The sequence below is a fragment of the Scyliorhinus canicula genome, chromosome 13, assembly GCF_902713615.1.
Source record: "Scyliorhinus canicula chromosome 13, sScyCan1.1, whole genome shotgun sequence".
Taxonomy (NCBI): domain Eukaryota; kingdom Metazoa; phylum Chordata; class Chondrichthyes; order Carcharhiniformes; family Scyliorhinidae; genus Scyliorhinus; species Scyliorhinus canicula.
In genome coordinates, this window is record NC_052158.1 from 31,278,365 (window position 1) to 31,299,532 (window position 21,168).

Consider the following 21,168-nt stretch of genomic DNA (forward strand, 5'->3'; position numbering starts at 1 on the left):
GGAGGTGTTTACAGAGATAGGGAGGGGTGTGGGGGTGCAGTAGTTTACAGAGATAGGGAGGGGAGGGTGGTTGGAGGAGTTGACAGATAGGGAGGGGAGGGTGGTTGGAGGTGTTTACAGAGATAGCGGTGTGTGGTTGGAGGTGTCTACAGAGATATGGAGGGGTGTGAGGGTGCAGTAGTTTACAGAGATAGGGAGGGGGTGTGGGGTTGGAGGTGTTTACAGAGATATGGAGGGGGTGTGAGGGTGCAGTAGTTTACAGAGATAGGGAGGGGGTGTGGGGTTGGAGGTGTTTACAGAGATATGGAGGGTGTGTGAGGGTGCAGTGGTTTACAGAGATAGGGAGGGGGTGTGGGGTTGGAGGTGTTTACAGAGATTGGGAGGGGGTGTGGGGTTGTAGGTGTTTACAGAGATAGGGAGGGGTGTGGTTGGAGGTGTTTACAGAGATAGGGAGGGGGTGTGGGGGTGCAGTAGTTTACAGATAGGGAGGGGTGTGTGGTTGGAGGTGTTTACAGAGATAGGGAGGGGTGTGGAGGTGCAGTAGTTTACAGAGATTGGGAGGGGAGGGTGGTTGGAGGTGTTTACAGAGATAGGGAGGGGTGTGGGGGTGCAGTAGTTTACAGATAGGGAGGGGTGTGTGGTTGGAGGTGTTTACAGAGATAGGGAGGGGAGTGGGGGTGCAGTAGTTTACAGATAGGGAGGGGTGTGTGGTTGGAGGTGTTTACAGAGATAGGGAGGGGTGTGGGGGTGCAGTAGTTTACAGATAGGGAGGGGGGAGGGGTGTGTGGTTGGAGGTGTTTACAGAGATAGGGAGGGGAGTGGGGGTGCAGTAGTTTACAGATAGGAGGGGTGTGTGGTTGGAGGTGTTTACAGAGATAGGGAGGGGTGTGGGGGTGCAGTAGTTTACAGATAGGGAGGGGTGTGTGGTTGGAGGTGTTTACAGAGATAGGGAGGGGTGTGGGGGTGCAGTAGTTTACAGATAGGGAGGGGTATGTGGTTGGAGGTGTTTACAGAGATAGGGAGGGGTGTGGGGGTGCAGTAGTTTACAGAGATAGGGAGGGGTGTGGGGGTGCAGTAGTTTACAGAGATAAGGAAGGCATGAGGCCCTGTCTGGATTTAAGGATAAGGCTACAAATATTAAAGTGGAGCTATTTTTGGGAGCAAGCCAGCGAGCACCAGAGTGATGGCTGAACTGGGCTAAATTATGGGACAGGCAAATGTAGGGTGTGCTGAAGTTTGCAGACGGTTGAAGATGGAATGCTGGTCTCGGGGAGTATAGCAATGGCCAAGTTTGATGGTAACAAACACCTGGATGAGTGTTTCAACTGCAGATGTGTGAAGGTTCACATTCGGGGTATTGAACATGTTTCTCATACTGAATTTAGCTCCTGACGCCTTGAAGAAAATTCTAAATTCAGAACACAGATTAATCTGAATTGTGAAAATGACATTAGTTTGAAATTGAGATCCCTGCACATGGGCTGACACTGAGACACACACGCCTATACAGGAGCTGACATAAGACACACATGGACAGTGCAGAAGGTGACGCTAACACACGCATGGACTGTAGAGGAACAGCTGATACTTTGACACACACGGACGTGTAGGAGCTGACAATCTCACTTTGTCTTCCTCTCTCGCAGGAGGAGGAAGCTCTCCTCTCGGAGATGGATGTGACCGGCCAGGCGTTTGAGGACATGCAGGAACAGAATATACGTCTAATGCAGCAGCTCCGAGAGAAGGATGATGCCAACTTCAAACTGATGTCCGAGCGAATCAAATCCAACCAGATCCACAAACTGCTGAAGGAGGAGAAGGAGGAGCTGGGGGACCAAGTGCTGACCTTAAAAACCCAGGTCAGTGAGGGGAGGGCACTCAACCCCCTTAAACATCACTCTCTCTATCCCCGTTAACAACTCTCCATCTGTTCCCCTGTTAACAGCTCTCTCTCTCTATCATTGGGTTTACTCTCCTCCTGTTTACACCTCTTCTTCAGCCCTTCCATTAACCACCTTCCTTTCTTTGTCTCTTGGTTTCTCTGCTGTTTTCCCTCACTCCGCTTTCTCTGTTTCCCTCTCTCTGCCCCCTCTATTCTCTCACTTTCTCTATTCTCCCTCTTTGCTCTTTCATTCCCTCTCTCTCTTGTTTTCCACACCTCTGTTCTCGTTCTGTATTTTCATCTCTTTCTCTTGTCTCCATGTTTTCACTCTTGCTGTTTTCCCTTACTTGCTCAGTTCTCGTTCTCCCTGTTTTGTCTCCCTCTCTCTTCTTTCATTCCATCTGCCTCATTTTGCTTTCTCTCAGGCTTGGGGCGTGATCTTCTCGCTGCGGCGCGGCGTGGCCGGTGAAAACCGGGAGACCCCACTCCTGGGATCCACCTGACTCGCCACGCTCCGCGAGATTCAAAGCAATCTCCAGAGACGTTGCAAGGAGAATCCTGCCCACAATGGGCAGGATCACTATTTGACAAATCTGCTTATTGGAGCAAAGCCTGTTAAACGTACTCGCAAGGAGACTTTGTTCCCTTTTAGGAAGATCGTGCCCCTGGTCGATTATTCCATTTCCCTTTTTTCCTGCTTCTCTCTGTTCTCCATGATTTCTTTCTCACTTCAGTTCTCAAGGCTTTCCCTGACACACTGTTCTCTCACTTTTCCACACTTTGCTATATTCCCCCTTCCAGCCCCCAGCCTCCGGCTCTCTTTCTCTCGTCCCGGCCCTCTCTCTCTTTCTTCCCTCACTTGGTTCCCCCCTGTCCCTCTGTTACCCTGCACCACTCTCTCTCCTCTAGCCGTAGAATAGAATCCATACAGTGCAGAAGGAGGCCATTTGGCCCATCATGTCTGAACCGATCCTCCAAAAGAGGAACCTATCTAGGTTCACTCCCTCACCCTATTCCTGTAACTCTGCTCATTGATCAGGGACATTCCACTGAACCTGCACACCTTTGGACTTTTGGAGGGAACCGGAACACTCCGAGGAACCCATGCTGACACGGGGAGAACATACAAACTCCGCACAGTCACCCAAGGCCTGAATTGAACCCAGGTTCCTGGCTCTGTAAGATAGCAGGGCTGACCACTGTGCCATCGTGCTGCCATTTCTCTCTTCCCACACTTTCTCCCGCCCCGGTCGCCCCCTGGCCCTCCCCGGTCGCCCCCTGGCCCTCCCCTATCGCCACCTGGCCCTCCCCGGTCGCCCCCTGGCCCTCCCCACTCGCCCTCTGGCCCTCCCCACTTGCCCCCGTATGTCCCTCCCGTGCCCCCTCCCCCCGTTCGTCCCCCCCATGCCCGTTCCTCCCTCCTGTGTCCCCCCCGTTATTCCTCTCTCCTCTGGATCCTCTCTGTCGCTCTCTCTTCCTCACTGATTCCTGTATTTTCTCTCTCTCTCGATCTCACTCTCCTTTCCCACTTTCTCTCCCTCTCTAGGTCGATGCCCAGCTCCAGGTTGTGAAGAAGTTAGAGGAAAAGGAACAATTACTGCAGACCAACCTAACGGCCATGGAGAAGGAGCTGTCCCTTCGCACTCAGACTCTGGACATGCATAAACGCAAGGTGAGAGGGGAGGGTGTTTGTGTGCCGGGGCTCTCGTCCAGGGCTGCGTCATTCAAAAGCTGAAGAGACTGAAGTCGAGGTTCTGGCAATCAAAGTTCCTAATGGAAATCAATCTTTAAACAAAAGCTTTTGGTGCAGTTACATTGTCTTCATAGTTACACCTAGGTGTGTCTCTGCATCCTCTGTGTCCTTTCTCCCCCTCCCCCATCGCTCTTCATAATTTCCTCCCTGTCTCTCCCTTATTTCCTCCCTCATTTCCCTCCTCTCCTTCATCTGTCCCTCGTTCACTATCTCCCTTTCACATTTTTTGCTCCTCTCTTTCTGCCAACCCATTTCTACGATCCTCCCTCATTCACGCCTCCTTGTCCTTTTCCCTTCACATTGCTCCCACACACACTATCTCCCTCCCGCTCTTCATGCCTCTATCCTTGTTTCTTTCCCACTCTCCGGCGCTCCTTCCCCCCAATCTCTAACTTGAATTCTCTTTAGCCTCCTGCCTTCCCCCTCTGCCCCACCTTCTCTCTCTCTTCCACTTTTTTTCTCTCTCTCCCACTTTCTCTCTCTCTCCTGCTTTCTCTCTCTCTCCTGCTTTCTCTCCCTCCTGCTTTCTCTCTCTCTCTCCTGCCTTCTGTCTCTCTCTCTCCCTCGCCTTCTCTCTCTGCCCCGACTTCTCTTTCTGCCCTTCCTTTTCTCTCTGCCCTTGCCTCCTTCTCTCTCTGCCCCGACTTCTCTTTCTGCCCTTCCTTTTCTCTCTGCCCTTGCTTCCTTCTCTCTCTGCCCTTCCTTCTCTCTCTGCCCTTCCTCCTCTCTCTCTGCCCTTCCTCCTCTCTCTCTCTGCCCTTCCTCCTCTCTCTCTCTGCCCTTCCTCCTCTCTCTCTCTCTGCCCTTCCTCCTCTCTCTCTCTGCCCCTCCTCTCTCTCTCTGCCCTTCCTCCTCTCTCTCTCTGCCCTTCCTCCTCTCTCTCTCTGCCCTTCCTCCTCTCTCTCTCTGCCCTTCCTCCTCCCTCTCTCTGCCCTTCCTCCTCTCTCTCTCTGCCCTTCCTCCTCTCTCTCTCTGCCCTTCCTCCTCTCTCTCTCTGCCCTTCCTCCTCTCTCTCTCTGCCCTTCCTCCTCTCTCTCTCTGCCCGTCCTCCTCCATTTTCCCCTTTTCACCAGTATTACTCCATTCCAACCAAATGTGTCCCTGTTCTCCCTCTCAGGCAGTGGAAGCTGCCCAGCTGGGTGAAGATCTGAAGGTGCAGCTGGAGGCTGATCAGAAGAAACTGTCGGAGGTTCAAAACAATATCATCGAGAGCAGTGTTTCCCGGGAGAAAGAAACCTTCAACTACAAACGAGCACAGGTATGCGACGAGTGCTAGAGCAGTTTATAAACCCACTTTCAGTGTTGCGCGCACCCAGAACAGGTACAGCACGGGGTTAGATACAAAGTAAAGTTCCCTCTACACTGTCCCCATCAAACACTCCCAGGACAGGTACAGCATGAGGTTAGATTCAGAGTAAAGCTACCTCTACACTGCCCCCATCAAACTTCCAGGACAGATACAGCACGGTGTTAGGTACAGGGTAAAGCTCCCGCTACACTGCCCTCATCAAACACTCCCAGGGCAGGTACAGCACAGGGTTAGATACAGAGTAAATCTCCCTCTACACTGTCCCCATTGAACACTCCCAGGACAGGTACAGCACAGTGTTAGACAAGAGAGTAAAGCTCCCGCTACACTGCCCTCATCAAACACTCCCAGGGCAGGTACAGCACAGGGTTAGACACAGAGTAAACCTCCCTCTAGACTGATTGATGAGTGCGGTTGGTCTGGGTCTGATGAGTCCCAGAAAGAGTGGAATATTGAGATGTCTTTGTTGATGCCGCCTTCTCTCCCTGGTTTTAGGAAGACATCTCGAAGCTGCGTCGCAAGTTGGAGCGGCAGAAGAAACCGGAAATGTTCACCAACTGTGACGAGATCCTGATGGAGGAGATCAAAGATTACAAGGTTTGGGATTGGGCATTGGTGTAGTAAATAGAGGCAGATGCGGGGCACGTGTGAAGGGTGGTGTGGGCATGCGATGGGTGCGGGAAGAGTACGGTGGGCGGGTGAAGGGTGCACGGATCTGTCCACCTTCCAGGAGGAGTGGCATGTCAAATCCACATCCATATAAAAGGGGAAGGTTTGCTCTGCCCAACTTCGGGATGGAACGTGAAGGCAGATTAAATCATATTCCAGTGGCAGAGGGAGAGCCAGAGCTACCCCTATTCTGGGAAGGAATGTTATGTGATCAGTCAGTAATTCTGAGGGGGTCTAGGCGGTTGTTGTGGGGGGGGGGAGAGCTGGGATCGCGTTAATTGAATTTGTCAGGTTGGCAAGGGCATCCATTTTTATGGATGGGTGTGAGGTTGGTGGGGAGCAGCTTGTTCTTTCTTTTGGCATGGGGTTAGTGCTTGGACAGGACCACTACACTTTCTTTTCACGGAGGGTAGGTGACTTGAATGGGTCAATTTTCTGTGAGGTTGTGAGGGACAGGGGAAGTAGGTGTGCACTTGGAGAGGATCTGTCCATTTTCTTGGTGCTCATGTTTTGGGTGAGGGGGATGCTGCGGAAAGATTTGAGGGAGGGTAATCGAGCAATTGGGAGGCCATTTTTAGGGGAAGGTAACAGACCCATTTTCTTAACTTGTGGGGACAAGTAGATTGCCATTTTCCGAGGGTCTGGCTTTTCTCGGATACTATCCAGGGACTGGGGAGGGGAATGTTGTTTCGAAGGAGTCGAAAGCTGCTTCAGAAATCTCACCCTGTGCTTCTCTCGTTCTCTTCTCCGACCCGACACGCCCGAGGATAGGCCAAGCTGACCTGTCCCTGCTGTAACATGAGGAAGAAGGACGCCATCCTGACCAAGTGTTTCCACGTCTTCTGCTTCGAGTGCGTCAAGACCCGCTATGACACGCGGCAGCGCAAATGCCCCAAGTGCAATGCTGCCTTCGGGGCCAATGACTTCCACCGGATCTACATCGGCTGAGAAAACCTCTCCTCTCCCTTCCCCCTCCCCGCAGCCGAGCGGATCAGGAGTGGGGAAGCCATTACCAAGGGTCCTCGATGTCAAGGCCCGCTTCTATGACGACCTCCGTCACAGTTTGTAGTTTTTGTGTTGTAAATGTTGACATTCAGAATAAACGCGTGTATTGAGGAGGGAGGCCTGGGGCCTGTTTCTGTCAGTCTCAACACTCAGTCCACCGAGGGGTTCGTGAGCTGACTGCAAACACGTTCATCCCCCCCCCCAGCCCTGAGGACTGAAGTGGTTTTCTCAGCCAGAGTGCAGAGCTGGAGGTTCACTGGATCGATTCCCGAATGAAAGGAGAGATGGAGCGGATTGGGTCCATAATTACTGGAGTTTCGGGGATTGAGAGGTGATCTCGGTGAACCTGGTAAAGTCTTGGAGGACTTGACAGGGTTGGTGCTGACAGGTTTCTCCTGGTCAGGAGAACACGTAAGAAAGTCTAAGAATAAAGGGTCGGCCATTTTAGACCAAGGTGAGCAGACAACTCGTCACTCAGTAGATTGTGAATCTGTGTAATTCTCTACCCCAGAGAGCGATGGAAGCTCTATTGTGGGATAGATTCAAGACTGACAGACAGGTTTGTGAACATTGAGGAAAGCAAGGAATATGGGACTCGTGCAGAGTTGAGATGGAAGATCTGCCATGCTCTTGTCGAAAGGTGGGGCTGGTTCGAGAAACTAGATGGGCTCCTCTGGCACCTGTTTCTTCAGTTCTGACGAGTGCCACAGGCTCCTATGACCCGGATATGAGGGAACTCTGCACTGTCAGAGTGTCAGTGCTGAGGGAGTGCTGCACAGTCACAGATCCCTGATCTCAATGCCATATTACCGCTCTTCCCCCAGACACCTTGATGCCATTAAATTCTAAAAATTACCTATCTTATTCTTGAATACATTCAGTGACGGGCTCCACAACCTTCTGTGGTAGAAAACTCCCAACGGTTCACCACCCTCTTGAGTGAAGACATTTTTCCTCATCTCAGTTCTAAATGGTCTATGGCCCCTGGTTCTAAATTCCCCAACCAGGGGAAAAAATCCTCCCTCTATCTCTGTCCAGCCCTGCTAGAATATTATACGTTTCAATCTGGTCACCTCGAGTGAATACTGGCTCAGTTGAACCGATCCCTCCTCATAGGACAGTCCCTCCAGGCCCGTTATCAGCCAAGTGACCTCCTCTGCAGTCCCTGTGTGGCAAGTACATCCTTTCTTGGGTAGGGAGACCAAAACTGCACTCAATACTCCAGGTGTGGTCTCACCAAGGTCTTGTATAACCTCAATAGTGCATCCCAACTTCTAAACTTCAATCCCCTTGGCAATGAAGGACAGCATACCATTTTCCTTCCTCTGCACCTGCCTCTCCACTTTCATTGACTGGTGTACAGGGTCACTCAGATCCCTTTATACATACTCGCTTCCCAATGTGACTCTTAGGCAGGCACATGGACAGGAGTAAATTGAAGGGGTATAGGTTAGGTTGATCTTAGATTAGGATAAATGGTCGACACAACATCGTGGGCTGAAGGGCCTGTACTGTTGTATGTTCTAATATATCACCATTTAAGTAGTACTTTCTGCTTTTCACACCAAAGTGGATAACTTCACATTTAGCCACATTGTATTGTATCTGCCGTCGGTTTGTCCAATCACTCAACTTGTCTAAATCTCCTTGCATCCACCTCACAACTCTGCACAAATTTGCATCGTCAGCAAACCTGGACATTGAGCCAGGTCCTCGCTGGTCCCCTCAAGAAGAGCGGGGTGGGGGAAGGGTCATGGGTGCGTGGTGTGAGGGTGGAGGCGGTAGGTGAGGCTTGCGCCTGATATTGTTCCTTCCACCAACATGAAAACAGGAGCCCTGCTCAATATCACAGTGCTTTGTGGGATCTTGCTGTGCTTGATATAGTTGCTATGTTTCCTACATTCCAACAGTGACTCATTCAAAGAAAATTCTTCATTGATCATTTAATACTTCTGGACATCATGAAGTGGTGAGATACGCTGGTGAACACTTCCATACATACAGACACAAATAGTCAATAACTGCTCACAAACCTCTATTGAGAAACAGATATTTTTTTATTCATCAAGCTGATTGGGAATTATTTATCCAATGTGAAGAATATAATTCTGTCACCAAGTGCCACCAGTCTTGAGCGTGTTAGATTTCCTGTCTGGGTCCAAACAAATCATTTATCTGCTTAAAACAAAACCATAAAGTTAATTAACTCTCAGTTTTAATTACAGCTCAGACAGGGACTTGGAATTAACTGGAGCCAGGGATACTGGGATGGGATCTGGAATTATCTGGAGACTGGCCACGAGACAGGAATTCATTGGAGCTGAGGAGATTGATCTGGAATTAACAGGAACCTGGGGAGGGTGAAGATCTGGAATCAATGAGCCTGGGAGACAGTGGCCTGGACTTAACTGTAGCCTGGAGAGGCAGATCTGGCATTAACAACTGGAACCTGGGGATCGAGTCTGGAACTACTTGAGGTCTGGAGTTAACTGGAGCCTGGGGAAGAGGGACCTAGAATTAACCTCAGGACTGGGGTCTGTAATTAACTGGAGACAGGGTCAGGAATTAACTTGAATTGGGGGGGGGGGGGGGGGGGGGGGGGGGGGGGGTTGGAATGAACTCTGATGGACAGGGACTTGGAATTATATGTGGTCTGTTGGACAAGGGCCTGTAATTAACATGGAACCAGGGTCAGGGCCCTGGAATTAACTGGATCATGTGGGACTGGAGCCTGAAATTTACTGGAGTCTGGGGAGAGACGGCCCTGGACTTAACTGGAGTCTGGGGGGACTGGTCTAGAATTAACAAGTGTGGAGGACGTAATAATGCTCTTTATTAGTGTCACGAGTAGGCTTACATTACACTGCAATGAAGTTACTGTGAAAGTCCCCTCGTCGCCACACTGTTCGGGTACACAGAGGGAGAATTCAGAATGTTCAATTCACCTAACAAGCATGTCTTGTGGGACTGAACCCACGCAGACAGGGAAGAACGTGCAGACTCCACACTGACAGTGAATCAAGTCGGGAATCGATCCCAGGTCCCTGCTGCTATGAAGCAACAGTGCTAACTACTGTGCTACCATGGATATTAAATGAACCAGACCCAGGGGGACAGGGGCCTGGCATTAACAATAGCCAGGCAGACACAAGCCTGGAATTAAGTAGAACCAGGGGGACAGGGGCCTGGAATTAAGTAGAACCAGGGGGACAGGGGCCTGGAATTAACTGAAGCTTGGGGAGATGGGTCTGGAATTACCTGGAGCCTGAGGAGACAAGTCTGGAATTTACTGGAGCTTGGGGAGACAGGCGTGGAATTAATTGGAGCCAGGGGAGATAAATTTGGAATTAACTGGAGCCTGAGGGTGAGAAGTATGGAATTAACTGGAGTCAGGGACCTGGACATAACTGGAGCCTGGGGTAACTGGAAGCAGGTGGGTGGTGGGACAGGCCCAAAGAGGAAAAATTTAAAATATTGCAGATTTCGAACCTTTTTCCTGTCACACGGTTCTCAGATTTCGGTTGCAAACGGTGATCTTGCTCTCTGCGTCCCCTCGTTGCAGTTTTAACCATAAACAGGGGCCGTTTTGGATACAGCTGCTGCCTGGGGTGCCTCAGATAAGCCAGAAACTTTTCCATTTCCTCATCAGTGATGTAACCTTTAAAATCATAAAGTATTCCCATTTCTACAGAACCTTTCACTACCTCTGGACTTTCCGAAATGTTTCATAGTTGATGACCAGAGTTTTATTTTAGGGCTGCCCACTGTTGTCATTTAGCAAATGAAGAAAGGAATTTACACTTCATATCAAACAAACAACATTTTGATAAATGACAGATCATATTTTTTAGTTAACTGAGAATGTAGCCAGGATGTCATTTCAGAAATTTATCAATTCAAAACGTTCAGTGCTTCCTCAGTACTGTTTCCCTGACAGAGTGAATTACTGCTGAGTACTGTTCTTCCAACAGTGCAGCACTCCCTCAATATTGACCCTCGGACAGTGCGACACTTCCTCAGTACTGCCCTCTGACAGTACAGTATTTCTTCAGTACTGCCCCCTGACAGTACAGTACTCCCTCTGTACTGATCCTGGGACTGTGTAGCACACTCTCAGTACTGACCCTTGGCCAGGGCAGCATTCCCTCAGCAGTAAACCTTTGACAGTGCAGCACTACCTCCGTACAGATGTTCTGACATTGCAGCATTTCCTCTGTACTGACCTTCTGACAGTGCAGCACTCTCTCAGTACTGCCCATCTCACAGTGCAACACTCCCTCAACACTGACCCTCTGACAGTTCAGTGCTCCCTCAGTACTGATCCTCTGACAGTACAGCACTCGCTTAGTACTGATTGTGGGACAGTAACAAACCATTAGTACTGACCCTTGGACAGTGAAGCACTCCCATCAGTTGTGAACCTCTGACAGTACAGCACTCCCTCAGTACTGACCCTCTGACAGTGCAGCACTCCCTCAGTACTGACCCTCTGACAGTGCAACACTCCCTCAGTACTGACTCTCACAGTGCAGCACTCCCTTTGCACTGACATCCTGACAGTGCAGCACTCCTTCAGTACTGACCCTCTGATAACACAGCACTCTCTCACTACTGACCTTCTGACAGTGCAGCACTCGCTCCACACTGACACTCTGACAGTGCAACACCCCTTCAGGGACTGATTTGTTATATTTCTGTATCAAAGAATTACCCACCCATCATTCTTTGTCGAGTGAGGCTGTTGACATGCTGCTGGTAGAGGCTCCTGCGGAGGGGAACTGCATTGTAGATTGTGATGATGCTGTATAGGTATCTCTGTTGTCCAACAGTGAGGTCCTGGAGGAGACACACCAACTTAATGTGAGCGATGAATCAATGTGGTTGGCGCTTACCTACTCAATGGAATTTGGAGGTGAGCACAAATGCAGGCCTTGCCAGCGAGGCCCACATTGCATGAAAGATGAATAAATAAGATTTTTGAGCCACAGAGACTGTTTGCCAGAGTCATTTATGACTCGCTGAGCATTAACTTGAGGACTAAACCTCTGTTTCTAGTTCAGGACCCATCATCTCTCTCTCCCATCAAGATAGCTCTTCCTTTGATCTCCACAACATTGTCCATTTCCACCTTTGCCCCAGTTGGCTGGCTGCTGAGATCCGCCCAGCCATCAACAGCTGCAGATTCTACGGGAACAAATGATCACTGTTGCCAAGCAAAGGCTCGACCATTTTGGACTGAGAGGAGATATTTTCCTCACTCGAAGATTGTGAATTGTTGGAATTCCCTATTCCAGGCAGCTCTGCATGCCAGGCATTGGGAATATTCAATACTGGAACATTTACTCCCTCTCCTGCTGATGTACAGTGACAGCTGCGTGTACCATATACAAGATCATAGAATCCTTACAGTGCAGAAAGCTGCGCTGCAGTACCACACTAAGGCTCCTTATTTAACTCCTCTCAAACCCACGACCACCTGGAAGGACAAGCCTACAAATACATGGGAACACCACCTGGAGGTTTCCCTCCAATCCACTCTCCATCTTGGCATGGAAATATATTGGCATTCTTTGACTCGCTGGGTCAAAATACTGCAACTCCCTCCATACCCTATACCTCAGGGATTGCAGTGGTTGAAAAAGGCGACTTACCACGACCTTCTCAAGGGCAATTAGGGTTGGGTAATATATGCTGACCTCGCCAGCAACTCCCACATCTCAGAAATGAATTAAAGAAAGAGAGATCAATTGATTTCTTTGGGACACTTTTGGGTTCGGGGTGGGAAATTGGAATTGAAGAAGAAGATCAGCCACGATGTTATTGAATGGAAGAGCAGGCTCAAAGGGCCGGGTGATCTCCTCCTGTTCCCGACTGTTCCACTTTTACAAAGCTAGTAAACAAAACCCGATAGACTGAGTGGCCTCTTTATGTACTGTAGCAGCACGATGACTCACCTTTAGGAGTGAACCTTCCAGCATTGACTGAGAAATCTTAACTCTTCTCATCATCTTTAGAGGCTTGTGATGATTAGGCAGCCAATGGTGCCTCTTTGATGGCTTCTCCCACCAGGCGATGGCGAATGATTCTCTGCAGTGATAATAACAATGAAAATACTGGAAAATTTCAGCAGGCATGGCAGCAGCCGTGGAGAGAGAAGCAGTTATCATTTCAAATTCGCACAACTCTTCAGAGCTGGAGAGGTAGAAACCTTACATCTTCCCCCATCCCCTCTCTTTAACAATACAATACATTTCTGCACCTGTTCAGCTCTGAAGAAGTAATATGGACTAAAAACGTGAACTCGGAATTTCTCTGCACAACTGTTAGGTTTCTCCAACACGTCCTGTTTTTATTTCAAATTTCCAGCATCTGCAGTATTCTTCTTTTATTGAAGCTCTGCTGCAGTTGCATAGGGAGATGGTAGAAATCTAGACACAATGAGCTGGAGGAGGCCATTCGGCCCCTTGAACTTACTTCGCAATTCAATACAATGCGATTCTCTATCACGGCGCCAGAAGCCCAGGTTTGGTTCCAGCCTTGGAGTTTGTACGGTCTCTCCAAGGTTTCACTGGGTGCTCCAACTTCCCAAACTCCAAAGATGTGCAGAATAAGTGAATTGGCCATGCTAAATTGCCCCTTAGTGTGGCAATATTGGGATAGGGTGGGGAGGGGTGGGCCTAGGTAGGGTGCTCTTTAGGAGGTTCAGTGCAGACCTGATGTGCCGAATGGCCTTCCGTACTGTAGGGATTCTATGAATTCTACAGTCATTATCCAACAGTTTTTGGGGGAAGGTGGGATCAATGTATTTAGCTCGATGGTCAGCAATGATCATCATGATTGGTAGCGCAGCCTGAATGGCTTCCTCCTGCTTCTATTTTCTTTGGATGTTTCCATATCTCGCTCCCTGTTTTAAATTGGCTCTCAGTCAAGTTAGTAAAGGCTCACTTTTACAATTCACATCCACTTCTTCAAATCCCTGTAGGCGTCACCAATCTTCCCTAACTCCACGAATTTTTCCAGACCCTAAAGTCTTTCCTGTGTTTCATAACCTCTTTCAGACTCTGCACCCTTTCCTATCTCTGTAAATCCCTCCAGATCCTACACCCCTATTTATTTCTGTAACCTCCTCCAGTTCCTACAGCCCTTCTCATCTCTGTGATGTGTGACAGTGCAGCACTCCCTCAGTACTGACAAGCCAACAATGCAGCACTCCCTCAGTACTGACCCTCCAACAATGCAACACGCCCTCAGTACTGACCATCTGATAATGCAGCAATCCCTCAGTACCAACCATCTGACAATGCAGCACTGCCTCAGTACTGTCCCTCTGACAGTGCAGCACTCCCTCAGTACTGTCCCTCTGACAGTGCAGCACTCCCTCAGTACTGACCCTCTGACATTGCAACACTTCCTCAGTACTGTCCCTCTGATAGTGCAGCACTCCGTCAGTACTGTCCCTCTGACAGTGCAGCGCTCCCTCAGTCCTGACCCTCTGACAATGCAGCGCTCCCTCAGTACTGACCCTCTGACAATGCAGCACTCCCTCAGCACTGACTCTGACAGTGCAGCACTCCCTCAGTACTGATCCTCTGACAGTGCAGCACTCCTGTACTGATCCTATGACAGAGCAGCAGTCCCTCAGTACTGAACCTCTGACAATGCAACCCTCACTCAGAACTGACCCTCGGTGTGTGCAACGCTCCCTCAGTACTGTCCCTCTGACAATGCAGCACTCCCTCAGTACTGACACTCTGGCAGTGCAGCACTCCTCAGTACTGATCCTCTGACAGTGCAGCACTCCCTCAGTACTGGCCCTCTGACAGTGCAGAATTCCCTCAGTACTGACCCTCTGACAATGCAGCACTCCCTCAGTACTGACCCTCTGGCAGTGCAGCACTCCTCAGTACTGATCCTCTGACAGTGCAGCACTCCCTCAGTACTGACCCTCTGACAATGCAGCGCTCCCTCAGTACTGGCCCTCTGACAGTGCCGTACTCCCTCAGTACTGACCCTCTGACAGTTCAGCACCCCTCAGTACTGATCCTCTGACAGTGCAGAATTCCCTCAGTACTGACCCTCTGACAATGCAGCACTCCCTCAGTACTGACACTCGGTTTGTGTAGCCTGCCCTCGGTATTGTCACTCACAGTTAGCTCCGATCATAGCCTCATCAGTTCCGGTCACTGAATAAGGATTATAAACAAATCGGATGCTGGGCAACAGGAAACCTGAGAGGGAGGAGTCACTGTGAACGCATTGGACAAGAGCTGCAGGAAGTTTCTAAATCTCTTCAATGCAGGCAGGGTTAGAACAGAAAGAGAGCTAATCAGAATCCTTCACATTTCAGTCGCTGCTGTGTGACAGCTAGAGAGAGTCAGAAAGCGAGTGACAGAAAGAGAGCATGATGTAGAGAGATAGAAAGTGATAGTGTGAGAAATTGGGAGAGACAGAGCAAACAGCTGAAGAGAGAGGGAAAGGGACTGAGAGGGACAGAAACAGGCAGTGAGAGAGAGAGAAACAAGCAGTGAGAAAGATAGAAACAGGCAGTGAGAGAGTGAGAAACAGGCAGTGAGAAAGATAGAAACAGGCAGTGAGAGACAGAAATAGGCAGTGAAAGAGACAGACAGGCAGTGAGAGAGACAGTAACAGGCAGTGAGAGAGACAGACAGGCAGTGAGAGTGATAGACAGGCAGTGAGAGAAGAGAGAAACAGACAGGCAGTGAGAGAGACAGAAACCAGCAGTGAGAGAGACAGGCAGTGAGAGAGACAGAAACAGGCAGTGAGAGAGACAGACAGGCAGTGTGAGAGAGAGACAGGCAGTGAGAGAGACAGACAGGCAGTGAGAGAGATAGAAACAGGCAGTGAGAGAGACAGACAGGCAGTGAGAGAGACAGACAGGCAGTGAGTGACAGAAACAGGCAGCGAGAGGGAATGAAACAGGCAGTGGGAGGGACAGAAACAGGCAGTGAGAGAGACAGACAGGCAGTGAGAGAGACAGTAACAGGCTGTGAGAGAGACAGAAACAGGCAATGAGATAGGCAGAAACAGGCAGTGAGAGAGACAGTAACCAGCAGTGAGATAGACAGAAACAGGCAGTGAGAGAGACAGTAACCAGCAGTGAGGGAGACAAACAGGCAGCGAGATAGACAGAAACAGTGATGCGACCATCAATTCATGCGAGGCAGAGTTGAAGTGAACAGTGGCTTAAATCGACTAGAACAGGGCCTGCCTGTGACTGCTCTGCTACTGAGAGCAGCCTAGAGGGCAGCTGCTCTTTATACCTCCCCTCGATGGGGAGGTCGCCAACATGATACATTCCATGCAATACAGTACAATGGTCCATAGGTGGAGCCCACATGGGCAACAGCGTGATACAATGTAATATAGTGGTGAATGGTTAGTACAATACATTCACCATATTCACCCCCTGTTAAAAAATTGAAGTCCGGTGGGGGTGAAGTGCTCACAGATTCAGTCTGTCCATTGCCCTGATCGTGCGCTGCGATCGCCGGAGCTCTGGTATCGCAGCGAGCCCGGGTATCGAACTCGTCGGTGCAGGCATGGCTGGTGAACCCTTAAGTGCGGGCATATGCGTGGACTCCGGGAACGTGTCTTCAGGAGCTTCATTCCTGTGTGTCGGCGAAGGGGGGAGAGAGTATAGGAGGGGGTGTGGAGGCCATGTAGGGGTGGGGGTGCAGGTCAGTGTAGGTTTGGGGGGGGGGTAGTTTGGGGTGGTGGTAGAGGAGCTTGTGGGTGCCAGGTCCTGAAGGAAAACTGCATCCTGTTGGCCGTCGGTGTGTTCTACGTATGCGTATTGGGGGTTGGTGTGAAGGAGCTGGACCCTCTCGACAAGGGGGTCGGGCCTATGGCTCCTGACGTGTTTGCGGAGTAGGACGGGCCCTGGTGTCTTCAGCCAGGACGGAAGCGAGACCCCTGAGGTGGATTTCCTAGGGAAAACAAACAGGCGGTCATGTGGGGTCTCATTCGTGGCTGTGCAAAGGAGGGACCTAATGGAGTGGAGCACGTCGGGGAGGACCTCCGGTCAGTGGGAAACTGGGAGATTCCTAGACCGTAGGGCCAGGAGGACGGCCTTCCATACCGTCTCATTCTCCCTCCCCACCTGTCCGTTTCCCTGGGGGTTGTAGCTGGTAGTCCTGCTCGAGGCGATGCCCTTACCGAGCAGGTACTGACGTAGGACGTCGCTCATAAACGAGGAGCTCCAGTCACTGTGGATGTAAGTGGGGAAACCAAACAACGTATAGATACTATGTAGGGCCTTAATGACGGTGGCCGTGGTCATGTCGGGGCTGGGGATGGCAAAGGGGAAGCGGGAGAACTCATCAATGACGTTGAGGAAATACGTGTTGCGGTTGTGATGTGACCATCAATTCACAAGACACGTGATTGGAAGTGAACCGTGGTTTTAATGATCTTACAACAGAGCCTGCCTGCGACGAGATGAACTGGCAGCAGGCTCACGACTGCAGAGTTTATACTTCCGGTTAGTGGGAGGAGCCATGGGCGGAGCCAAGGGTGGAGCCCAGTACAAACTCCTCATCTCCCCCTATGGGCAGAGCCGCACAACGGCTCGTATACAGAGCCCACAAGGGCACAATACATATCATAGAATACAGTGTGAATTACTAGGTTTATAATTCACCACATTCACCCCTTGTAAAAAAAATCAAGTCCGGCGGGGGTGATGGGTCTACAAATTGAGCCGGTCCGGCGGCCGAGTCGTCGTTTGGGATCTCCGAAGCACTGGGGTTGCAGCCTCTTCGGGTGGCTGGGTGGTGACGGTCGGTGAGGGTACAATAGTGGACTCCGGGGGTGATTCGGTCCGAGCTTCGTACCCGACTGGTTCGACGGGCGACGGGGAGCGCAGGAAACCTATAGGCACGGGGGCATGGAGCACGGGCCATGAACCTGTAGGTGCGGGGGCGCAGGGCGCAGAGGGTTGTGTGCGGTGTAGCGTGAGGAGCACCTCGGTGGCCGTGGTGGTGGAGTTGGATCCTGCAGGCGCCAGGTCCCGGAGGGAAACAGTGTCCTAACGGCCGTCAGGGTATTCGATGAACGCGTATTGGGGGTTGGAGTGGAGTAGGAGCACTCTTTGTACGAGTGGGTCAGTTTTGAGTGCCCGGACGTGCTTCCGGAGGAGAACCGGCCCTGGTGTCTTCAACCGTGCTGGGCGCGAAACCTCCGTAGTAGTGCCCCTAGAAAAAACAAATAGCCGTTCGTGAGGGGTCTGGTTGGTGGCTGTGCATAGGAGGGACCTAATAGCATGGACCGCGTCGGGGAGGACCTCCTGCCAATGGGAGGTCGGGAGATTCCTGGACAGGAGGGTCAGTAGGACGGTCTTCCAGAATGTTGTGTTCTCCCTCTCCACCTGCCCGTTCCCCCTGGTGTTGTAGCTGGTAGTCCTGCACGAGGCGATGCCCTTGTCGAGCAGGTACTGACGCAGCTCATCGCTCATAAAGGACGAACCCCTGTCGCTGTGTACGTAGCTGGGGAACCCAAACAGTGTGAAGATACTGTGCAGAGCTCTGATGACTGTGTGGGAGGTCATTTTGGGGTACGGGATAGCAAAGGGGAAGTGGGAGTACTCATTGATGACGTTCAGGAAGTACATATTCCTATTGGTCGAGGGGAGTGGCCCTTTGAAATCGATGCTCAGGCGTAAAGGACCGGGATACCTTTACCAGGTTGTCCCTGTCTGGTCTATAGAAGTGCGGTTTGCACTCTGCACAGATCGGGCAATCCCTGGTGATGGCTTTTACCTCCTTGGTGGAGAAAGGCAGATTTCGGGCTTTGATGTAATGGGCGAGCCGGGTGACCCCCGGGTGGCTTTCAGGTGGTCGCATTGCACGCTGGCGCTCGTGCCGCCGGACAGGGCATCTGGGGGCTCATTCAGCTTCCCTGGTCGATACATAATATCGTACTTGTAGGTGGAGAGTTCGATCCTCCACCGCAGGATTTTATCATTTTAAATTTTGCCCCTTTGTGAGTTGTCAAACATGAAGGCAACCGATCTTTGGTTGGTGATGAGGGTGAACCTCCTAGCTGCGAGGTAGTGCCTCCAGTGTCGTGTAGCTTCCACGATGCCTTGTGCTTCCTTTTCGGCTAAGGAGTGTCGAAGTTCCAAAGTGGAGCGGGTTCGGGAGAAACAGGCGACTGGTCTCCCTGCCTGATTTAGAGTGGCAGCGAGAGTGACCTCTGAGGCGTCGCTCTCCACCTGAAAGGGGACGGATTCATCCACCGCCTGCATGGCCGCTTTGGCGATGTCCTTGATTTTTTAAAAATGTTTTTTTATTGAGTTTTCATATTTTATATACAACATATTACAAATCATTAGAGAAGAAAAAAAAAAGAAAAAACACGTAAAATTAACATGTATATTTACAGGAAAGCATCTTCATAATAACAATTGTGGCGGCCCCCTTTAGCCGGCATACATATTTTACATTCCCCAATATGGCCGAGGCACATGTTTATAGGCATTGAGTTATAGTTTGGTTTTGGGCCTTAGCTTGCCGTCAAACCCCCATAACGAACCCCCCCCCCCCCCCCCCCGGCTACCTTCCCCTGATTCCCGTCTATTTTCCCCTGATTCTTGGCCACCCGACTATTCTTCCTCTTGTTCGTTGGCCACAAACAGGTCCCGGAACAATTGCCTTGATGCAGGTGAAGGCCTGGCGAACCTCATCTGACAGAGGAAAGTGTGCGGCCTTAAATAGTGGGCAGGCTTTGTCCGCATACTGAGGGACCTACTTGGCATAATACGAGAAGAATCCCTTTTGAGGGCCCTGGGACAATGAGGAAGAGGGAATTGTAAGAGGGGGCGCATACTGTCCGGGTCGGGGCCCAGGACTCCGTTTTCCTCGACATAGCCGAGGATGGCTAGCCTGGTCGTGCGGAAAACAAATTTCTCCGTTTTGTACGTGAGGTTAAGTTTCTGGGCAGTTTGGAGAAATCGATGGAGGTTAGCATCGTGGTCCTGCTGATCATGTCCGCAGATGGTGACGTTATCCAAGTACGGAAACGTGGCCCGCAGCCCGTACGGTCCACCATTCGGTACGTTGCTCGTTGGAACACCGAGACCCATTCATGACGTCAAAGGGAACCCGGAGGAAATGGAAGAGGCGGCCATCTGCCTCGAACGCCGTGTAGTGGTGGTCCTCCGGGCGGATTGGGAGCTGGTGGTATGCAGACTTCGGATCCACCGTGGAGAAAATGCGGTACTGGGTGATCTGATTCACCATGTCTGCAATCCTGGGAAGGGGGTACGCATCGAGGAGCGTGAACTAATTAATGGTTTGGCTATAGTCCACTACCATTCGGAATTTTCCCCTGGTCTTGACGACCGCCACCTGAGCTCTCCAGGGGTTGTTAATGGCCTCTGTGACCCCCTCACATAGAAGCCTATGGACCTCGGTTCTGATAAACACTCTGTCCTGCAGGCTGTACCGCCTGCTGCGAGTGGCTACGGGTTTGCAATCCGGAGTGAGGTTAGCAAAGAGCGGAGGGGGGTCGATTTTTAGCTTTGCTAGACTGCAGATAGTGAGTGGAGGTAGGGGCCTGCCGAAGCTGAGTGTGAGGCTTTTGAGGTTGCTGGAAGTCGAGTCCCAGTAAGAGTGGGACGCAGAGTTCGGGGAGTACATATAGCTGGAATTTCGAATAGCTGGATCCCTGATTCGTTAGGGTCACGACGGTGCGCCCATGGAGGTGAACAGAGTGTGAGCCATAAGCGAGGGAGATAGTCTGCAATGCAGGGAAAATAGGGAGCGAACAGCGTCTTACCAGATCTGGGTGTACGAAGCTCTCGGTGCTCCCGGAGTCAAAGAGGCACGGTGTACTGTACCTGTTGATTTTAATGGTCATGATTGACTTGCGGAGGTGTTTCGGACGTGACTGGTCCAACGTGACCCGCTGAGTTGCGGGTAGTCGGCGGCTCGATCAGCTGTGCTGGAGTGGTCCCGTGATGACTGTCTGCTGAGGTCGTAGTCTTCGAGGTGAGTTTTAGAGGTTGAAGAGGCTGGATCCCAAGATGGCCACCTCCGTGGAACGCACATGACGGGCGGCGAGGAAGATGGCGTCCAAGATGACGGCCCCCATGAGTCGCACGTGGCTGACCTCGTGGAGGAGGATTGCCAAGATGGCGGCCCCCATGTGTCGCACGTGTTAGGTGGGGGCGGAGTCGGCATACGGGCTGCAGCATTTCGGGGCCTGCGGGTCTGCAAGTTTGAGAAGCGAGTGCTCTGGGCTGCGGGAAAGTTTGGAGTGGGGGGGTTTCTTCGCCAGGCAGACCTGGTCATAGTGTCCTTTGCGACGGCAGCTGCTGCAGGTCACGTTGCGGGCCGGGCAGTGCTGCTGTGGGTGTTGGGACCGCTCACAAAAATGGCATGCAGGAGCTGCGTAGTGGGTGGGTGGCCGCGCTGTGCAGGCCTGGGGCAGTCGCTGGTCGGGGGCCCATGATGGGGTCGCTTGGTCCGCGGGGAGCGACGTGAGGCTGCGGAACGAGACCTCCATAGTTGTAGCTAACTCTACAGTGTC

General features: G+C 51.2%; 2 protein-coding genes across 5 annotated transcripts in view; one reads left to right on the plus strand and one right to left on the minus strand.

Moving 5' to 3' along the window:
- The window catches only part of rnf20 (ring finger protein 20, E3 ubiquitin protein ligase), a 38,966-nt gene extending 32,230 nt beyond the window's left edge, over nt 1-6,736 (plus strand). For both annotated transcript variants that reach the window (XM_038815846.1, XM_038815845.1), the window contains exons 16-20: nt 1,647-1,859; nt 3,429-3,554; nt 4,753-4,893; nt 5,440-5,541; nt 6,385-6,736. In XM_038815846.1, coding sequence (XP_038671774.1) covers nt 1,647-1,859; nt 3,429-3,554; nt 4,753-4,893; nt 5,440-5,541; nt 6,385-6,561 — 759 coding nt within the window. In that variant the 3' untranslated portion in view covers nt 6,562-6,736. The remainder of the gene's footprint in view (nt 1-1,646; nt 1,860-3,428; nt 3,555-4,752; nt 4,894-5,439; nt 5,542-6,384) is intronic.
- A 1,920-nt stretch (nt 6,737-8,656) lies between these two features.
- On the minus strand, nt 8,657-14,798 carry LOC119975911 (protein FAM216B-like). Of its 3 annotated transcripts, none has more exons than XM_038815850.1 (5): nt 14,766-14,798; nt 12,573-12,705; nt 11,334-11,454; nt 10,108-10,276; nt 8,657-8,793 (listed from the first exon to the last, which is right to left on the minus strand). In XM_038815850.1, exons 2-5 carry the CDS (start codon nt 12,624-12,626, stop codon nt 8,790-8,792), a joined length of 348 nt encoding a protein of 115 aa, XP_038671778.1. In that variant the 5' UTR covers nt 12,627-12,705; nt 14,766-14,798; the 3' UTR covers nt 8,657-8,789. The 3 variants fall into 3 exon arrangements, with proteins under 3 accessions (XP_038671778.1, XP_038671776.1, XP_038671777.1); XM_038815848.1 differs by having other exon boundaries at nt 8,657-8,796; XM_038815849.1 differs by having other exon boundaries at nt 8,657-8,796; nt 14,694-14,788.
- Between the last annotated feature and the right edge of the window lie 6,370 nt (nt 14,799-21,168).